The sequence below is a fragment of the Dreissena polymorpha genome, chromosome 8, assembly GCF_020536995.1.
Source record: "Dreissena polymorpha isolate Duluth1 chromosome 8, UMN_Dpol_1.0, whole genome shotgun sequence".
Classification (NCBI taxonomy): Eukaryota; Metazoa; Mollusca; class Bivalvia; order Myida; family Dreissenidae; genus Dreissena; species Dreissena polymorpha.
Genome location: NC_068362.1, coordinates 103,669,886 through 103,685,656, shown reverse-complemented (window position 1 = coordinate 103,685,656; position 15,771 = coordinate 103,669,886). Strand labels below are relative to the sequence as shown.

The 15,771-nt window shown below is 35.8% G+C and overlaps 1 protein-coding gene across 4 annotated transcripts in view; it reads right to left on the bottom strand.

The window, feature by feature from the left end:
* The window catches only part of LOC127841417 (histone-lysine N-methyltransferase PRDM9-like), a 209,716-nt gene that overhangs the window by 144,321 nt on the left and 49,624 nt on the right, over nucleotides 1–15,771 (bottom strand). For 3 of the 4 annotated variants that reach the window (XM_052370235.1, XM_052370237.1, XM_052370234.1), the window contains exons 2-5: nucleotides 3,579–4,479; nucleotides 2,590–2,730; nucleotides 1,848–1,945; nucleotides 1,072–1,183 (exon numbers count right to left, since the gene is read on the bottom strand). In XM_052370235.1, coding sequence (XP_052226195.1) covers nucleotides 1,072–1,183; nucleotides 1,848–1,945; nucleotides 2,590–2,730; nucleotides 3,579–4,386 — 1,159 coding nt within the window. In that variant the 5' untranslated portion in view covers nucleotides 4,387–4,479. The remainder of the gene's footprint in view (nucleotides 1–1,071; nucleotides 1,184–1,847; nucleotides 1,946–2,589; nucleotides 2,731–3,578; nucleotides 4,480–15,771) is intronic. The other variant, XM_052370236.1, reaches the window with a different exon arrangement.

Below are 15,771 nucleotides of genomic sequence, written 5' to 3'. Positions count from 1 at the left end.
CCTGAGATCAAGGTAGAATTGTTAAAATAGGTCAATCCTTTGACATAGTGACATCGTTTGCTAATTCATGTGACGAGGTTTATTTTATGCCTCAAAATGGTCAAGAAAAACATTTATAACAAATTTAATCGCAATGAGGCACCTATGAGGCTTTTGAAGTGCTTTTACTATTTTTCTCAGATTTTACCTAGGGACCTCATTTTGGAGCAATCTGACTGCAATTCTAACTTGCTACTGTCAAGATGAACATTATGACTAAGGTTCTTCAAGATTGACTAAGTGGCTTGTCATATGGGTACAAGGCTTTTCTGAAATTGACCCAGTGACCTAGTTTTTGTAACGAACTTCATCCATAGTTGCACTTGGCCTAGATATTGATAAATCTTAACATTTTGACCAAGTTTGTTTCAAGATTGAATCTTAAACAAGGCTATAAATGTTAACAAGGTTTTCAAAATTTAACCTGTTTATCTAGTTTTGACTCAACTTAACCCATTCAATAATTGCAAAGTTTAGCTTTTTGACCAAGTTAAATCATGATAGATTCATACATGTGCCTTTTATTGTAGTAAGACAGATTCTCTAGGTTTTCACCATATAGTCTAGTTTTTAACCTTCTTGACCCAGGTTCCAATTTGGTTTCAATATAAATATACTGACAAAGTTCTATCAATATTGACTGTTTCCTGTCGAGTGGTTACAAGCAAAATGTTGACCATGTACAACACATTACACCGAACTTAAGACATAGCACAATAGCTTAACTTGTAAAGGTCGCCAGGGGTAGTGGATATGGTGTCCGCTAGCGACCGGGAATTCATGGGTTCAATCTCCACCGTGGAAGCGTTCTTTAGATATCTCTCAAAGAGACCAAGAACTGGTTCTAGACCCAGGAAACGGACTCGAGAGCGTTTCAAATAAGCCTAAGGCTTTCGATAAAAATGAGCTAAAATAAATAGGTTTAAACTACCTAAATTAATTGATCAGGGAGTTAAAAAAGATTATTGTGTTTGTTGGTCTTCCGTGAGACTTTCTATTGTGAGGGAATGGATTTTTTGTTCAAGGGCTTACAGAGAAAATGGTCATTATCTCGAGGTTCCAGGTTCATACAGTTGGTTTGGTTTCTCTCTTGAAGACTGTACTCAGTCTTTTCTTTTTCTGGGGTCTTGGCTTTCTTCATTCTCTGCAATAGATGATATGTAATTATGTATGTTAAGTTTCAGCTCTCTATCAGAAATATTTTTTGAGTTATATGGGAAAAAAGGAGTCCTTACTCAAGTTGTCAAAAATATCCGAACCGAAATTTGGATTTGTACAAGTTGACATGCTAGGGACGTTCTTGATGAATCAATACCCCCCCACCCCCATTATTCCCTTCATATAGTGCGAGCATAACAAATAACAGACACAGGGCATTTATTCTGCAAATACTGGTCAACGCATTTTTTTGTTCTTTACAGTCGACTACACATTAAGGTTAATCGGATCCAATAGTGAAAGTTTGAGCGAATTCTGCCAAACAGTTAGACTTAAAACATAAAATTTTGGGATTATATTTACTCAAGAGGAAAGATAGACCAAGGACCATAATGCCGCGAAAACTGGTTGCAGCAAATCTTTCTAACCTTATAATCATCAAACATGTCGCAATGTCCTTCAACTGTGAACAATTGAGCAAACAATTGAGCAAGATCCAACCAGTAGTAAAAGATAGGTTGGAAAACAAGCTTCATGACTGACGGATACACAAACGTATGGACCAGCACAATGCGTAACACCTCCCTATCCGTGATGTGGATATGAGAAAAACAAAATACAAAAAATGTACCTCTAATTTATATATTTACCTTAACTTTCTTCACTCTGTAACCCTTTTTGTTCAATTTCATCTCAGCTGGTTTAAGAGAAAGGGGGACAGTCCTTGTCACAGCATTCTCTGAACTATCTGCAAACAAATCATTTAATTAAACTACTGTTATTACTAATATAATTTTCCTAGTTTGAGCGCAGCAAATAAGAAAAAAAAAATTTTCCTTTGCATAAGAAAGTCTCCTGTAGGGGTCGCTCAGTGTATTGTTTTTGCGGGTAAATATGCTAGTGGAGAAGCCATTTGGCTTTGCGATACGAACCAGAGAACACGTTCATTTTCCTAATATTTTATTGGATATAAAATATTGACAAGTTTTCTCATGAAAATGATTATCTGCAGGAATATAGTCTGTTTGTTGATTTTTGTGTGTAAACTATATGAGCGTCATTTTATGTATGAGTTATGAAATTTTTATCAAAATGTGAATTGTTCACATTTGTTGATTGTTATACGTTATAAATGTGTCATCTGGTCGTACGCATAGTTACCAAAATACAAGCTGTATTTTCAATTTATATCGTTGTGTCTGTTGTTTATTTAGGAGACGTATAAAGTATAAGGAAAGTTAGTTTTTCGACACCCTTGTTTTAGTCACAAGTGGCCAAAATAATAATTTGTACTTTTGTTTGACTCTTTTTTATTATTTATGATTCATAAATTTGAGTTACCCCCCCCTTAATATATTGAATCTAAACATATGCTAAATAAATCTACACTACCTCTTGCTGAAGGACTTATTGGCTTGACCACGCCACTGGATGAATCTTCACATAAAAATCTCTTTGGTCTCACAAGAGTTGAATGCCTGCTCTCACTTTTTCTTTTTTCTCTTTCAAAGAATATCTCTGCAAAGTCATCATCTAAAGATTCAACATTCAAATGATAATAAATTACTGCTGCAGTCGTCTCTGTCAAATATTGAATGCATCCCAACAGAAGGACATAAAAAATGAAGAAACGATGCATGTGTGTGATCTGTCATCTTGGATCAGATTGTCCAGTCTGCACAAAAAGTGTTATTTGTTAAACAATTGTATCTAATATAGAAATGTTCAGCTGGTACAACAGTTTCACACTCAAACCCAGGGCTTTTTTTCCAATCATTAAACCCTTTCCTTCTCAGAAGCAAAGTGAAAATGGCTATGTTCAAACAGCATCTCATTAGAACAAATGTTTTGACGAAGTTTCATGAATGTTGGACAATTAATGTGACTTCTAGCGTGTTTAATTACCACGTTTTATTATAGCCATTTAAAAAAAAATGCCCCGACACCTGGCGGCCATGTTGTTCAACAGACCAGAACCATTTTCGAACTCATCCAAGATATCATAAGAACACATATTATGACAAAGTTTCATGAAGGTTGGACAATACATGTGACCTTTAGAGTGTTTACAAGGTTTTACTTTAGCCATATAACTTAGGAAAATTCAGCGCTCCCTGGTTGCCCTGGTTTTTCAACCAATCGGAACCATTTTCGTACTTATCCAAAATATCATTGGGAAAAATAGCCTGACCAAGTTTCATGAAGATCAGACAATAAATGTGGCCTCTAGAGGCAAATGTTCAATATTTCGCAAATGGCTCAAATGGCGAACGACAGCACGAGCCCTGTGAGCCAAAAGTTTAGGACGCAAGACAGACAACACGCGACACAAAAGCTTACTATGAGCACGTTGTGCTCAGGTGAGCTAAAAATAAAAATACCTGAGTCATCTTTTTCGGAGTTTGAATGTCTAAGAACATCAACTTCAAGGTTTGAGTAAAGTTCCTTTTGTATTGTCTCTCCGCCCCCAGTTGGTCTAGCACAATTTTGGTCAACATTTGAAAGCTCATTCTCTTCACTTGTAAGAAATACAGAATTTAGGTAGGCCAGTTGAGCTTGATCCTCGATTGCGTTTGAATGATCAGATGAAGCATTTGGGTCATTTTCTGTTCTATTTTTATTGTCCTTATCTGTATTTATATACTGTTTAGCTGTACCACCTACAGAATTGAGGTTATTTGTTGTTATATAACACTGGTCTGTATTTGGATTTAGAAACTGTGTTGTTGTCCCACATACAGAATGGAGCTCATCATGTGCTGTATATGCATTTAAGATGGCAATCGTGTTTCTGTTCACACATACAGAATTGGTGACATCTTGTTGCATAATTTCATATTGTGTCTGTTCTGATATAACACATTCGGAGGTGAAGCCATCTTGTTTGGTGTAATCTTGATCCATCTGTAAACATCCTGCTTGTTCATTTACTAAATTGAAGCCATCTTGTTTGTTGCAATCGGATTGTCTCTCTTCCCATAAAACCTGATCTGATTTGGCACACACAGAATACAAATCAGCAGCCGTATTATAACATTCATCAGTCTCGATTTTAACACAAACACAGTTAAAGTCAACTTGTTTCTGGTCTGAATTTATGGTCACCACACTTACCTTAGAAGACATAGTGTTTATGCTAGTTTGGGTTGTGGAATCAAAGTCCTTTATAATCGCACTGTCCCTTTCCATGTCACGTTCCGTGTATTGCTTTCTGTCTTTCGTTTTCTTATTTTGAACTTTTTGGAGGCCACCAGAAGAGTACCTCTCTATGTACACGTCATTCTGGAAATAATATACAGATAACACAGGTTCATTTATAGGCAATTTCATGAGATAGATATGGGCACAACACTTATAAATGTGTTAAGGTATTGCCAATTGCTATACACTTACAATAATAACGTTAAGTGGCCTTACAAACTTATCTTGATCTATTTTTTATTTCATTTTATGTATGAACAAGACTATTGCTAAGCAATAAAAGTCCCCTACCAGTGAAACACCACCATTTTTAGCAATAATATTTCGCCGCATTGGTTCAATAAGGTACCACGTGACATTGAAATAAGAAGGCACATGATATCTTTTTGACCTTTTTGCGCCAATAGGGTGATTTGTAGTTAATTTGTTGCCAAAACAACCAGAATTCTTTACATAGGAACAAATGAAACTAGAGCTTTGTCACAGACGAGACGAATACCCCCACATTCCGCATTGACACAGAATATTTTGCATGTTGTCTTCACAAAAAACAACGGAAACCATGCTTAATGTTTAAAACGCACTAAGTGACCCCGTGACCTAGTTTTCCCATGTTCGAACTTGACCTATACATCATCTAGATACAACTTCTGACCAAGTTTGGTGAAGCTCTGATGAAAACTACTTGAATTAGAGAGCGGACACTTAATACGGACCGACCGTATTGCCATCTATCCATGTTTCAAGTTTCATAAAAAAATATGAAGAACTTTTTAATTTAACGCATGATCCACCTTTTTCAGCAATATTTCTAGTCTATTTTTTGCCATAGCAACCAGGAATCTTGACGTAGGAACATAATGAAATGACGTGCATAATATCCATATCGTCATCTGTCCATGTTTCAAGTTTAATGAAAAATATGAAGAACTTTTAAAGCTATCTCAGGATCCAGATAAGTGTGACAGACTAACAGACAGAGCGCAAACCATAAGTCTCCTCCAGTTTCACCGGTAGGGGACTAAAACAATATTGTATACTAAATAATCTATCATCTGCTATTTTAAAAGTTAAGACTAAACTAGACCTTGTCACAATATTATAGAAACTAATACATTTTCATGACAAGCAGTTAGTAATAACAATAACAAAGTGAACTCGTAGGCAAGGTTATAAATAAGAATTGTTTTAATAAGGAGATCGACTTGTATTTAACTCATTCCATACTATAGCCTTATCTTTAGGCAAACTCTATCATTCAGAAATAGCCTTTTTTACCCCTCAATAATCGGTGCCCTCATCAGATCTGAATGCCTGACAGATTATTATCTGTTTATTGATAGTTTTGTGAAATACATATGTAAGATATTATGTTTTCATGAAGTGTATTGCTATTTTGTTTACTTATTACATGACACATGTTTGACATTGTATTATCTATCACAAATTTAAAAGTGAATATGGTAACATATGAAAATTTCAAAATCTGGCAGAACTTCTAAATCAAAACAAAATAATGAATTATTTTCAACCAACAGGCATCATATTTGAACTCTTCCAAGATATTACTGGGATGAATCTTCTGACCAAGTTTCATGAAGATCGGACAATAAATGTGGACTCTTAGAGTGTTCACAAGGTTTTACTATAGCCATTATTATATAGCCATATAAATAAAATTGCCCCGCCTCTTGACAGCCATGTTTTTCAAGCAAAAAAACCCATTTTCAAACTCATCCAAGATATCATTGAGGCCAATCTTCTGACCAAATTTCATGAAGATTGGACAATAAATGTTGCCTCTAGAGTGCTAACAATGCAAATTGATGCAGCACAACGCACGACGGACAAAAGGTGATCACTGTCACAAAAGCACATTGTGCTCAGGTAAGCTAAAAATAAAACAAAATTAATTATTTAAAGACATAAAAATAAGATCATGTTTACAATAAAAACACACATAAATAGATAGTAAGCACGGAAATGTTTAAATGGCAGGTAATGTATGGAAAAAAAACAGCCAAAATCTGAGAACATCTTAATATGCTTATATAAGTACTTGAAAAACATTAAATAGAATACAAATAACTATCCATGAAATAAACAAAAAAAACATGAGTTACTAGTGACAGGCATTACTTCAAATATCTTTTTATTTTCATCTTATTTTAACATGTTTGGAATGGTAAATTAAGCAAAATCAATTTCCAAACTTAGAAAGTATTTGTTACAAGAATTTTTTAAAGTTGGAAAACATACAGCAAATAAATAGCTCATTTTTATAAAACCAACTTGACCAGACGTGTTTTTAAGTCAATAGGCATTCTGAGCTACATCTAAGTTGTCGTATATTTATGTCATTAGGAATTCAAACTGTCCATAATTGGAAGGCAAGCATATAATGAGTCACTTGGAACTATACCGTAGATTATTTGGACGCATATATACGACTCTATGAACTCCACTGTAGATTATTTGGACACATAAACAACGCTAGGAACTCCACTGTAGATTATTTGGACGCATATATACGACAATAGGGCTGAATGGGTTAAAGAAGGTCTCAGATAATCAATACTGGGTACTGTGTACTGTGTAGCATATTCCTGAATGATTTAAATAAAAGAATACTACCCTCTACAAAAATTTAATATTCATTTTTACATGGTTTTGGAAACTCCATCGGAGGATTTTGTGTGATGTCACAAGAGGGGTTATCTGTTACTAAAAATAGATTGGCCGTCAACACTCTCGATCGCGGCCATTTACATTGTATAAGAGTAAAGGTCGTCGGAAGACTAAATACTGACAATTTCAAACAAACAAAATATAAATACACGTATTCTTTCTTAAAGTAAGACGTAAAGAAATTATATTTTAAAAATAAATAAAACATACACCGTAATAATTTGATTATAATTATAAGTGGTGTGAATGCAAAAGTGTTATTTATCATCAGCGAGGTGCATTCAATCAGTTAGAAAACAAAGCCCTTAAAAAGCGACAAACATTTCAATCTTTTAATGTTGTTTTAATTTTCTTTAACTTTGAATACATTTTCGTTTCGTTAACATTGAGTAAAAATATTAATAAATTTAATAAGTATTCAAATGAAAAAATGAATATTTTGAAAATTGAACTGGCATGTACATGTATATTGAAAACTCTTTACTAGTGTTAATGAGCGGTACAAATCTAGCATTTTATTTTATGTATGCCAAGAGATGATAATTATGAAGGTATCATAAATAGTGTTAAATGACCAGACACATGTAGTATATGCAGGGTATAGGTCCCCGGGTTTATGACACCCTGTTTTCATAGTTATTGTCTTGACAGTATTCAATCATATCGAGATAATGGGTTGGTGATGAACAAAGGGGCAATTAAACACTGGGATAAAAATGCTGAAACAAAGACTGTCAAAATTGGTGTGGACAATAAAATAACAAGAGGGCCTGAAAGGCCCAAAGTTGCTCACCTGAGATAACAAGATATTATTGGGACAAATCTTCTGACCAAGTTTCACGAAGATCAGAAAATAAATGTGGCCTCTAGAGTGTTAACAAGGTTTTACTATAGCCATATAAGGAAAAATGCCCCGCCCCCTGGCAGCCATGTTTTTCAACCAACCGGCATCATTTTTGAACTCATCCTACTCCAAGATATTATCGGGATGAATCTTCTGACCATATTTCATGTAGATCAGACAGTAAATGTGGCCTCTAGAGTGTTAACAAGATTTCACTATAGCCATATAAGGAAAAATGCCCCGCCCCTTGGAAACCTTTTTTTCAAGCAAACAGAATTATTTTCGAACAAGTCCAAGATATCATTGAAACCAATCTTCTGATAAAATTTCATGAAGATTGGACAATAAATGTGGCCTCTAGAGTGTTAACAAGGTTTTACTATAGCCGTATAAGGAAAAATGCCCCGCCCCTGATGACCATGTTTTTAAAGCAACCAAAACCATTTTCGCACTCATTCAAGATATCATTGGGACAAATCTTCTGACCAAGTTTCATGATGATCGGAAAATAAATGTGACCTCTAGAGTGTTAACAAGGTTTTACTATAGCCACATAAGGAAAATAGCCCTGCCCCCGTGGTGGCCATGTTTTTCAACCAACCAGCATCATTTTTGAACTCGTCCAAGATATCATTGGGATGAATCTTCTGTTTCCGAGTTTCATGAAGATCGGACTATAAATGTGGCCTCTAGAGTGTGTAACTTATAGCCATATAAGGAAAAATGCCCCGCCCCTTGGCGGCCATGTTTTTCAAGCAAAAGTAACCATTTTCAAACTCATCAGATATCATTAAGACAAATCTTTTGACCATATTTCATCAAGATTGGAAAAAAAAATCCGGATTGTAAGAGATTAATCCCCAAAAATATTCATCCCTAAGCAACCCCTTATTTGCGGAACAAAATCCCTAACCCCACTGTAGCTATATAAGGAAAAATGCCCCACCCCGTGGCAGCCATGTTTTTCAAGCAAACGTTACCATTTTCAAAGTCATCCAAGATATCAGTGAGATCAATCACCTGACCAAATTTTATGAAGATTGGACAATAAATGTGGCCTCTAGAGAGTTAACAAGTCAAATGTTGACGCCGCACAACGCACGACGGACAAAAGGCCAGGGTTGGCACCAATCGACCGCCCCCGGTTTAAACTGGCGGTTTTTACCGGTTAAAACCGCCCCGGTCAATACTCCCAAAGTGGTCATTACTGGTCAATACTGGTCGATTGAACTTTACCCCCAATTTTGATTAATATTCCATGCTTAATTAAACAATATTGATAATATAAATTAAACAGACATGTTGCCAATAATGTTATAAGCTATTAAAACCCACTATTTTATACATTTTCATGCAATTTGTAGGCCAATCTCTCAAAATTTTGAAAATGCGTCAAGTTGGTCAATTGGATTTTGCTGGTCGATTGGATTTTTTTTCTTCAATTCTAACGAATTATGAATGCTCAGAAAATTCTGTGCTTGATTCAACAAGAACCTGTGTATTAGTTGTTCCTCATGCCTCACTGTCTCCACAGACTTTCACAGTCTTCAAACCTGTACAGGTTAGGGCGCCCAAAACTGATAATAGGGCCTTACATGGCACCTTTGACACAACCCTTACTTGTCATGTATTCTCGCCTGGATTTCTTTGAAAAGAAGAGTCTAGAGTAGACCAACAATTGGTAAACATTATTTGTTGCAAAAATCAAGAACTTTGATTGCTTATTCATTTGAAGACCAATTGAACTTTAAAATAAGAAAACCCTCTTAATATAGAAAGTAGACAAGTTAGAAGTAACTATTAAATTAATAACATTAATAGCAAGTTATCTCATTTTGTTTGAGTGAAATGAAATAGCCTAAGGGCAGATTTGCTTCATTGTCACTATCAGAGACATACCAGTGCATGCATTTTATTACCGATTAAGGCTTAGGGTCTTGATCATTTATGACCCTAGAAACCACAAGAGTTCTATTTGCCCATCAGCTTATCAAATAGATATATCAATAGATCAGTGAAATACTATGATAACTACAATAGTAATAATACTTCAGTAACAGATGTGATACACTGAGATAAAGATATTGCCTAAGTTCTTTTGTATTTGAGACCGTTTCCATAAATAATAAAGAAGTATTTTTTCAAGCTTTAAAGCTTTTTTTTACAATAGATAACTCAAAAAAAGTTTATCAATTACAGTTTAATGATTGATTTAATATAGAATAGCTTAAATTCTTCCTTTGTCATGTTTAAATGCTACAATTTTCAATCGACCAGTATTGACCAATAATGACCAGTAATGACCAGTATTGACCGGCTTTAACCGGGTATTGACCGCCGGCCCGGTCAATACTCAATTGACCGGTCAATATGTCAACCCTGACAAAAGGCGATCACAAAAGCTCACAATGAGCACGTTGTGCTCAGGTGAACGTGCTCAGGTGAGCTAAAAACAATTACATTTATCAAGAGGATTTAATAATTCTGTAACAAGGTAAGTTTTTACAGACATATATATAGGCTCAAATCAGTTTGTGTTGATTTAATAAAATAAATCTATTTGTTGTTTGTTATCGTCCTTATTAATTTTGTGTTCGTTCATTGAAATCAATTTATTCTGAAAGAATTTCAATTTCTGAGTATTTTGTTGTTCTTAAAAAGGGTCGCGAATATATGTCAAGTAGAGATTATTGTGGTAACCTTATCACCATGCGGTTCATCAAATGCATACAATAGCAAAATGGCCGCAGTGTTGACGGCCAAAATTTAAGCATGCGCAAATGTGACGTCATTATCGAAATCCCCGAAACCTCCTATTGTAAAATATGTTCCTTGTTGTAACTTTATTATGTACATCAGAGTGCAAAAGCGAAGATAAATTATGTTAATGAACATTTGTTAGAGTCCGTATAACAAAACTTAAGGGTAGATTTGTTTCTTGCAATCAACTATTTTGTTTTGCTTAATTGTGCTAACACAAAGGAAACTTGTCCAAATAACAAATAGCGGTCATGATCAAGATTTCAAGTGCATAAATTAGTTAGTAAACAATAACCATACATTTTCCTTGTAACCATTGCATATAATTATTAAAAGATTTGTTAATAACTTTTAATTAATATATATACAATTAAAAATGTTACTATAAAAATAGCACATATTTTAAAATTTGATGCAGCAACCTTATTTTCTCATCAAAGGAAGCATTACATTTTTCTTGTCTTTATTCACTTTAAGCCATACTTAAATGCTGGTTTACTTGCAATCAAATGTCATAATTTCAGTGTCATAATTGTGAGGACTTAGATCCCTAAATTACTGCCAAATTTGGTATGACATTATGATTATAATGATGAAGCAGTTTCCTTGTGTCTTCATAAAATTAAGACCCCCCACTACCCGTACATGTTTTCACAATTTGGTAACCATATCGTACAACATTATGTTTGTAGTCAATTGTTAAAGTTATACGTCTAAATTGCATTATTTTCATTTGCAACATCAGAGACGTAGTTGTTATCAGGTGATGGTCGTTTCGTCCCACTACCAGTTCGAGCCACTGATATTTGTGTAGGGAGGGATTGGTCGTTTCGTCCCACTGATAAGATATAGCCAGGATGGTGTGAATAATAGCCTGGATGGTGTGAATAATACCGAATAATAATAATCTTTAATTTGCCGCGTGGATTGTACAAACTGTGTAATGAACACTGTTGCGCCGTGAGGCAGATATGACGATCCGCCTAGTGTCTGAGCACGCCCTGACACGCTTGCATCGGAAGAAATACCAAGAAGTCCATGGGAAACTCTTCCTCATATGGGAGCAGTATGAGGACCATGAGACAACAACTACCCAGTTTCTGCGGGCATTTAGTCGCATTGCCAGTCTGGGACCTGATACATCCCATGACCAGGTTCACGACGAAGACGAGGTCTGAAGAAAAACAACTGAAAAAAACGTGTTGTGTATAAGAGGCTCTGTTTCATTATTTGTATATATTTTTGCTATGTGTATAAAAGGCTGTTTTTATTGCTTGTGAATATGTATTTATTTGTGTAATTTTTTTCTAAGACATCTTGTGAAATCTGATTTAAAAAAAACAACGTGTAGTGTACTGAATTTGCTAAGAGGCTGTTTTATTGTGTGTAAATATGTGTACAAAATGTGAAATATATCTTGTGGCGTGATGTTTTATTTTATTTATGTATTCCATATCAATATTGTTAATGTACTATATATAATATATATATATATATGACAACTTTAAAATAAATCTTTGACTGAAATACATTTAATTAAATTTATCATATTTAAATTCAATCTTCAATTATGAAAAATCGCATGCTGAATACATTTAACCTGAATAAATAATCTTGAAATTAAACAATGTTGTTTTTACATGGCCCAGAGGTGACCATCACAGGTGCAAAATTTCCCGTTTTCATTCACACCTATATAGATACGGTATTATTCACACCTACCCGGCTATATATTATCAGTGGGACGAAACACTACCCCCATTTCAACAGTAATACGGGCAAAAGCCCGCGAAGCGGGCGTTGACCGTTTATTTGTATCACTTTTCTTAAATACAAAGGGACATTACCTTATAGGGATACAAGTCAAATAATTTCTGCCGTCACCTATTTTCGCGATGGAAAATCATAGAGCGCTGGAGCACATAGACACTTCGACAAACGCTATATGACACGTAGATGCATTCCTCATGAAATAATACGGCATGGCAGTAATTATTAAGTAGCGAATCGTACTCTATGTTATTGTATTATGATTTTCTAAGATATCCAGTATCACTCACCTGTATATGCTGTAAAATGCTGGAGCATATCATTGTCAGCAATGTCATGGGACACCTGGACAGGAACAATATCCTTACTGACGGTCAGCATGGATTCAGAAGGAGGCGGAGCTGTGAAACGCAACTCCTAACTCTGTCGGACGAACTCCTGAAGTCACTAGACAAAGGGAAACAACATGACCTTGCCATTCTGGACTTCAGCAAAGCGTTCGACAAAGTTCCACACCAGCGTCTGCCGACCAAGCTGCACCACTACGGAATACGCGGCCAGACCTTGGAATGGATCCGAGCCTTCCTTACAGACAGAACACAGAGAGTTGCTGTCGACGGAGCAATCTCAGATCCCGCCCCAGTAGTCAGCGGAGTGCCCCAGGGAAGCGTTCTGGGACCGATCCTCTTCCTTGTTTACATTAACGACCTACCCCTTACAGTCTCCTCCAAGACCAGGCTTTTCGCAGATGACTGTGTAGTATACAGAGAAATATCCTTGGAGCAGGACAGTGAAGTGCTTCAGGAAGACCTCCGTCGCCTATGGGACTGGGAGAAGCTCTGGGGTATGTCCTTCAACCCAGAGAAGTGCTGCATTTTGCGAGTGTGCAGAAAGCGATCACCACTCCTGTACAGTTACACCCTCAAAGGCCACACGCTTGCATGTGAAGACGCATCCAAATACCTTGGGGTGGAGCTAACAAAGGACATGTCCTGGAAGCCACATATCCAACAAGTGATCAAGAAAGGCAACAGTTCCCTTGGCTTCCTACGCAGGAACTTACGGATAGGCAACAAAGAGGTAAAAAGTGCAGCATACTTTTCCCTCGTTCGCCCCAACCTAGAGTACTGCGGCACTGTGTGGAGCCTATACCATAAGGAGCAGATCCACGACCTGGAGATGGTCCAAAGACGAGCAGCCCGCTATGTGACGAACAGATATCACAATACTAGTAGCGTCACATCAATGCTCGAACACCTACAGTGGGAAACTCTAGAGTCCAGAAGAACCAAAGCCAAGCTGACAATGGTCTACAAGATAACCAACGACCTCGTGGACATACCAGTCTCAAAATACCTTTCCCCTGGCTCAAGCCGGACACGAGCAAACCACTCCATCAAGTTCCTGCCATTATCAACATCCACTTCATACTATCGCCACAGCTTTTTTCCAAGTATCATTGCCACCTGGAACAACCTACCAGCCTCCATTGCTGAATCCCCTGACTTGGTATCCTTCAAGCGGGGGCTAGCAATAACCAGATTCTGAATAAGTTGTCAGCTCCAGCTACAAAGTAACTCCTAATGACCCCTCGTGGCTGTGCCGGTTGAGGCTCAATCCTCTCAGCGGCCACCGTAGCTGGAGAGGCATGAGGGAGAAGGGCGAAACGTAGCTGGTGTTCTGCTTTACTTTCCTTCTGTCTTTTAACTATCAAGCTCTTCTTACTTTACTGTCCCTCATTCTTTATTCTTATTCTTTCACCACCCGTCGCATAATAATCATGCGTGATTGCAGCGATGTACAATGTAGATGTAGATGATCAAAATACATCTGTTTGCCTCCCTGTGTGACACTTCCTGTTTCCCATAATGCATTGCAAATTGAAAATTGCTCTAGATGTTGTTAACAAAATCTTAAAAAAAATAACCCGTCTAAATTATTTGCGTACTTCCGGTTTACAATACCGAATAAGATTAGTTTCGAATTAACTTCTTAAATGAACCCAATATTCTATAGTTAATATTATCCCTTTACATAAAAAAACAATTGTTTAAAAGTTTTATTTGTTCACAACATGAACGGCCGCATTTATTTCGTCGACAACTATACATGTCTATGTGACGTCACTGCTTTCGTAAATACGTCATTAAGAAGTAAAAATTGAAACTGACATACTCTGGTGGATGTTTACATTGTTGAAATTTAATAAATTAATGGAATGCACTCGATTGGTAAGTCATTATTCAATTAAAATATTGCGTTTGGTTACATAAAACATAAATCTATATTATTTTGCTAAAGATTACCTTTGATACCATGGGAACTGTTTTCGGCACATACACAATTTCGCCGATTTTAAATTTAAGGTCATTATTATTCAGTCAAACTAATGGAACATAAAAGTTATCATTTTATTAAGTTTTGGAGTTATTTCTTGAGTATGTTCTACGTGATTATTCTAAAGACCCTTTCTTTTGTGATGTATTATTTTATTTTTGCTATTGGAAATAAAACAATTTATGAATGTGAACGAAATAATAACAAAATAGATATAACATATAATTCAGCAATATTTTACTTAGTAAGAACTGAGTTACTAAGTGAATCAGTTTTATTGAACTTTTTATTCCAAATTGTCAAAACTTTTTTGATAGCAAGAAATAAATGATTCAGTACAATGAATTGCAATGTTATAGTAGACAATAATTGATTAACTCAAATTTGACTCGATCAATACTTATTAATGCCCATTCACACTGCTATGAATGAATGGACAACACTTTCATAATATATAGGTGGTACATAAAGTCTCAAAGTGGTACATAAAGGGACTGATACATAAAGGGAATGGTACATAAGGGGTCACACCCGTATTAAAATACTTTGTGATTGTAAACAATATTACATCTCCGACTCATACTCAATCATTTTCGTACCAAACTGTTTCAAACTGTAAAAAATCAAACTGTTTTTACATACACATTGGAAATAGACTAATTCATACATGTATGTTCATTTTATGGATTCTCTTTGATTTTCTTTTAGAAGCTGCTCTGTCAAATGCTGGACTTCACACATTCCATGCAGCATTCTGCTGAGCAAAACTGACTGCGTGCTTTGTACTCAACAACGAAGCCTGGGCCTATAAAGCTTGACCCGGACTGAAACATTAGCAATTGTAATGTTCAACGTTAGTGGACTGTAAAGAAACTGCAATTATTGTGAAGAGACTCTGTATGTCTATAAGCAAAAAGAATATTCAGCATAACAAATATCAGGTGTGAAAACAATGTGAAAGAATAGTGAAATAA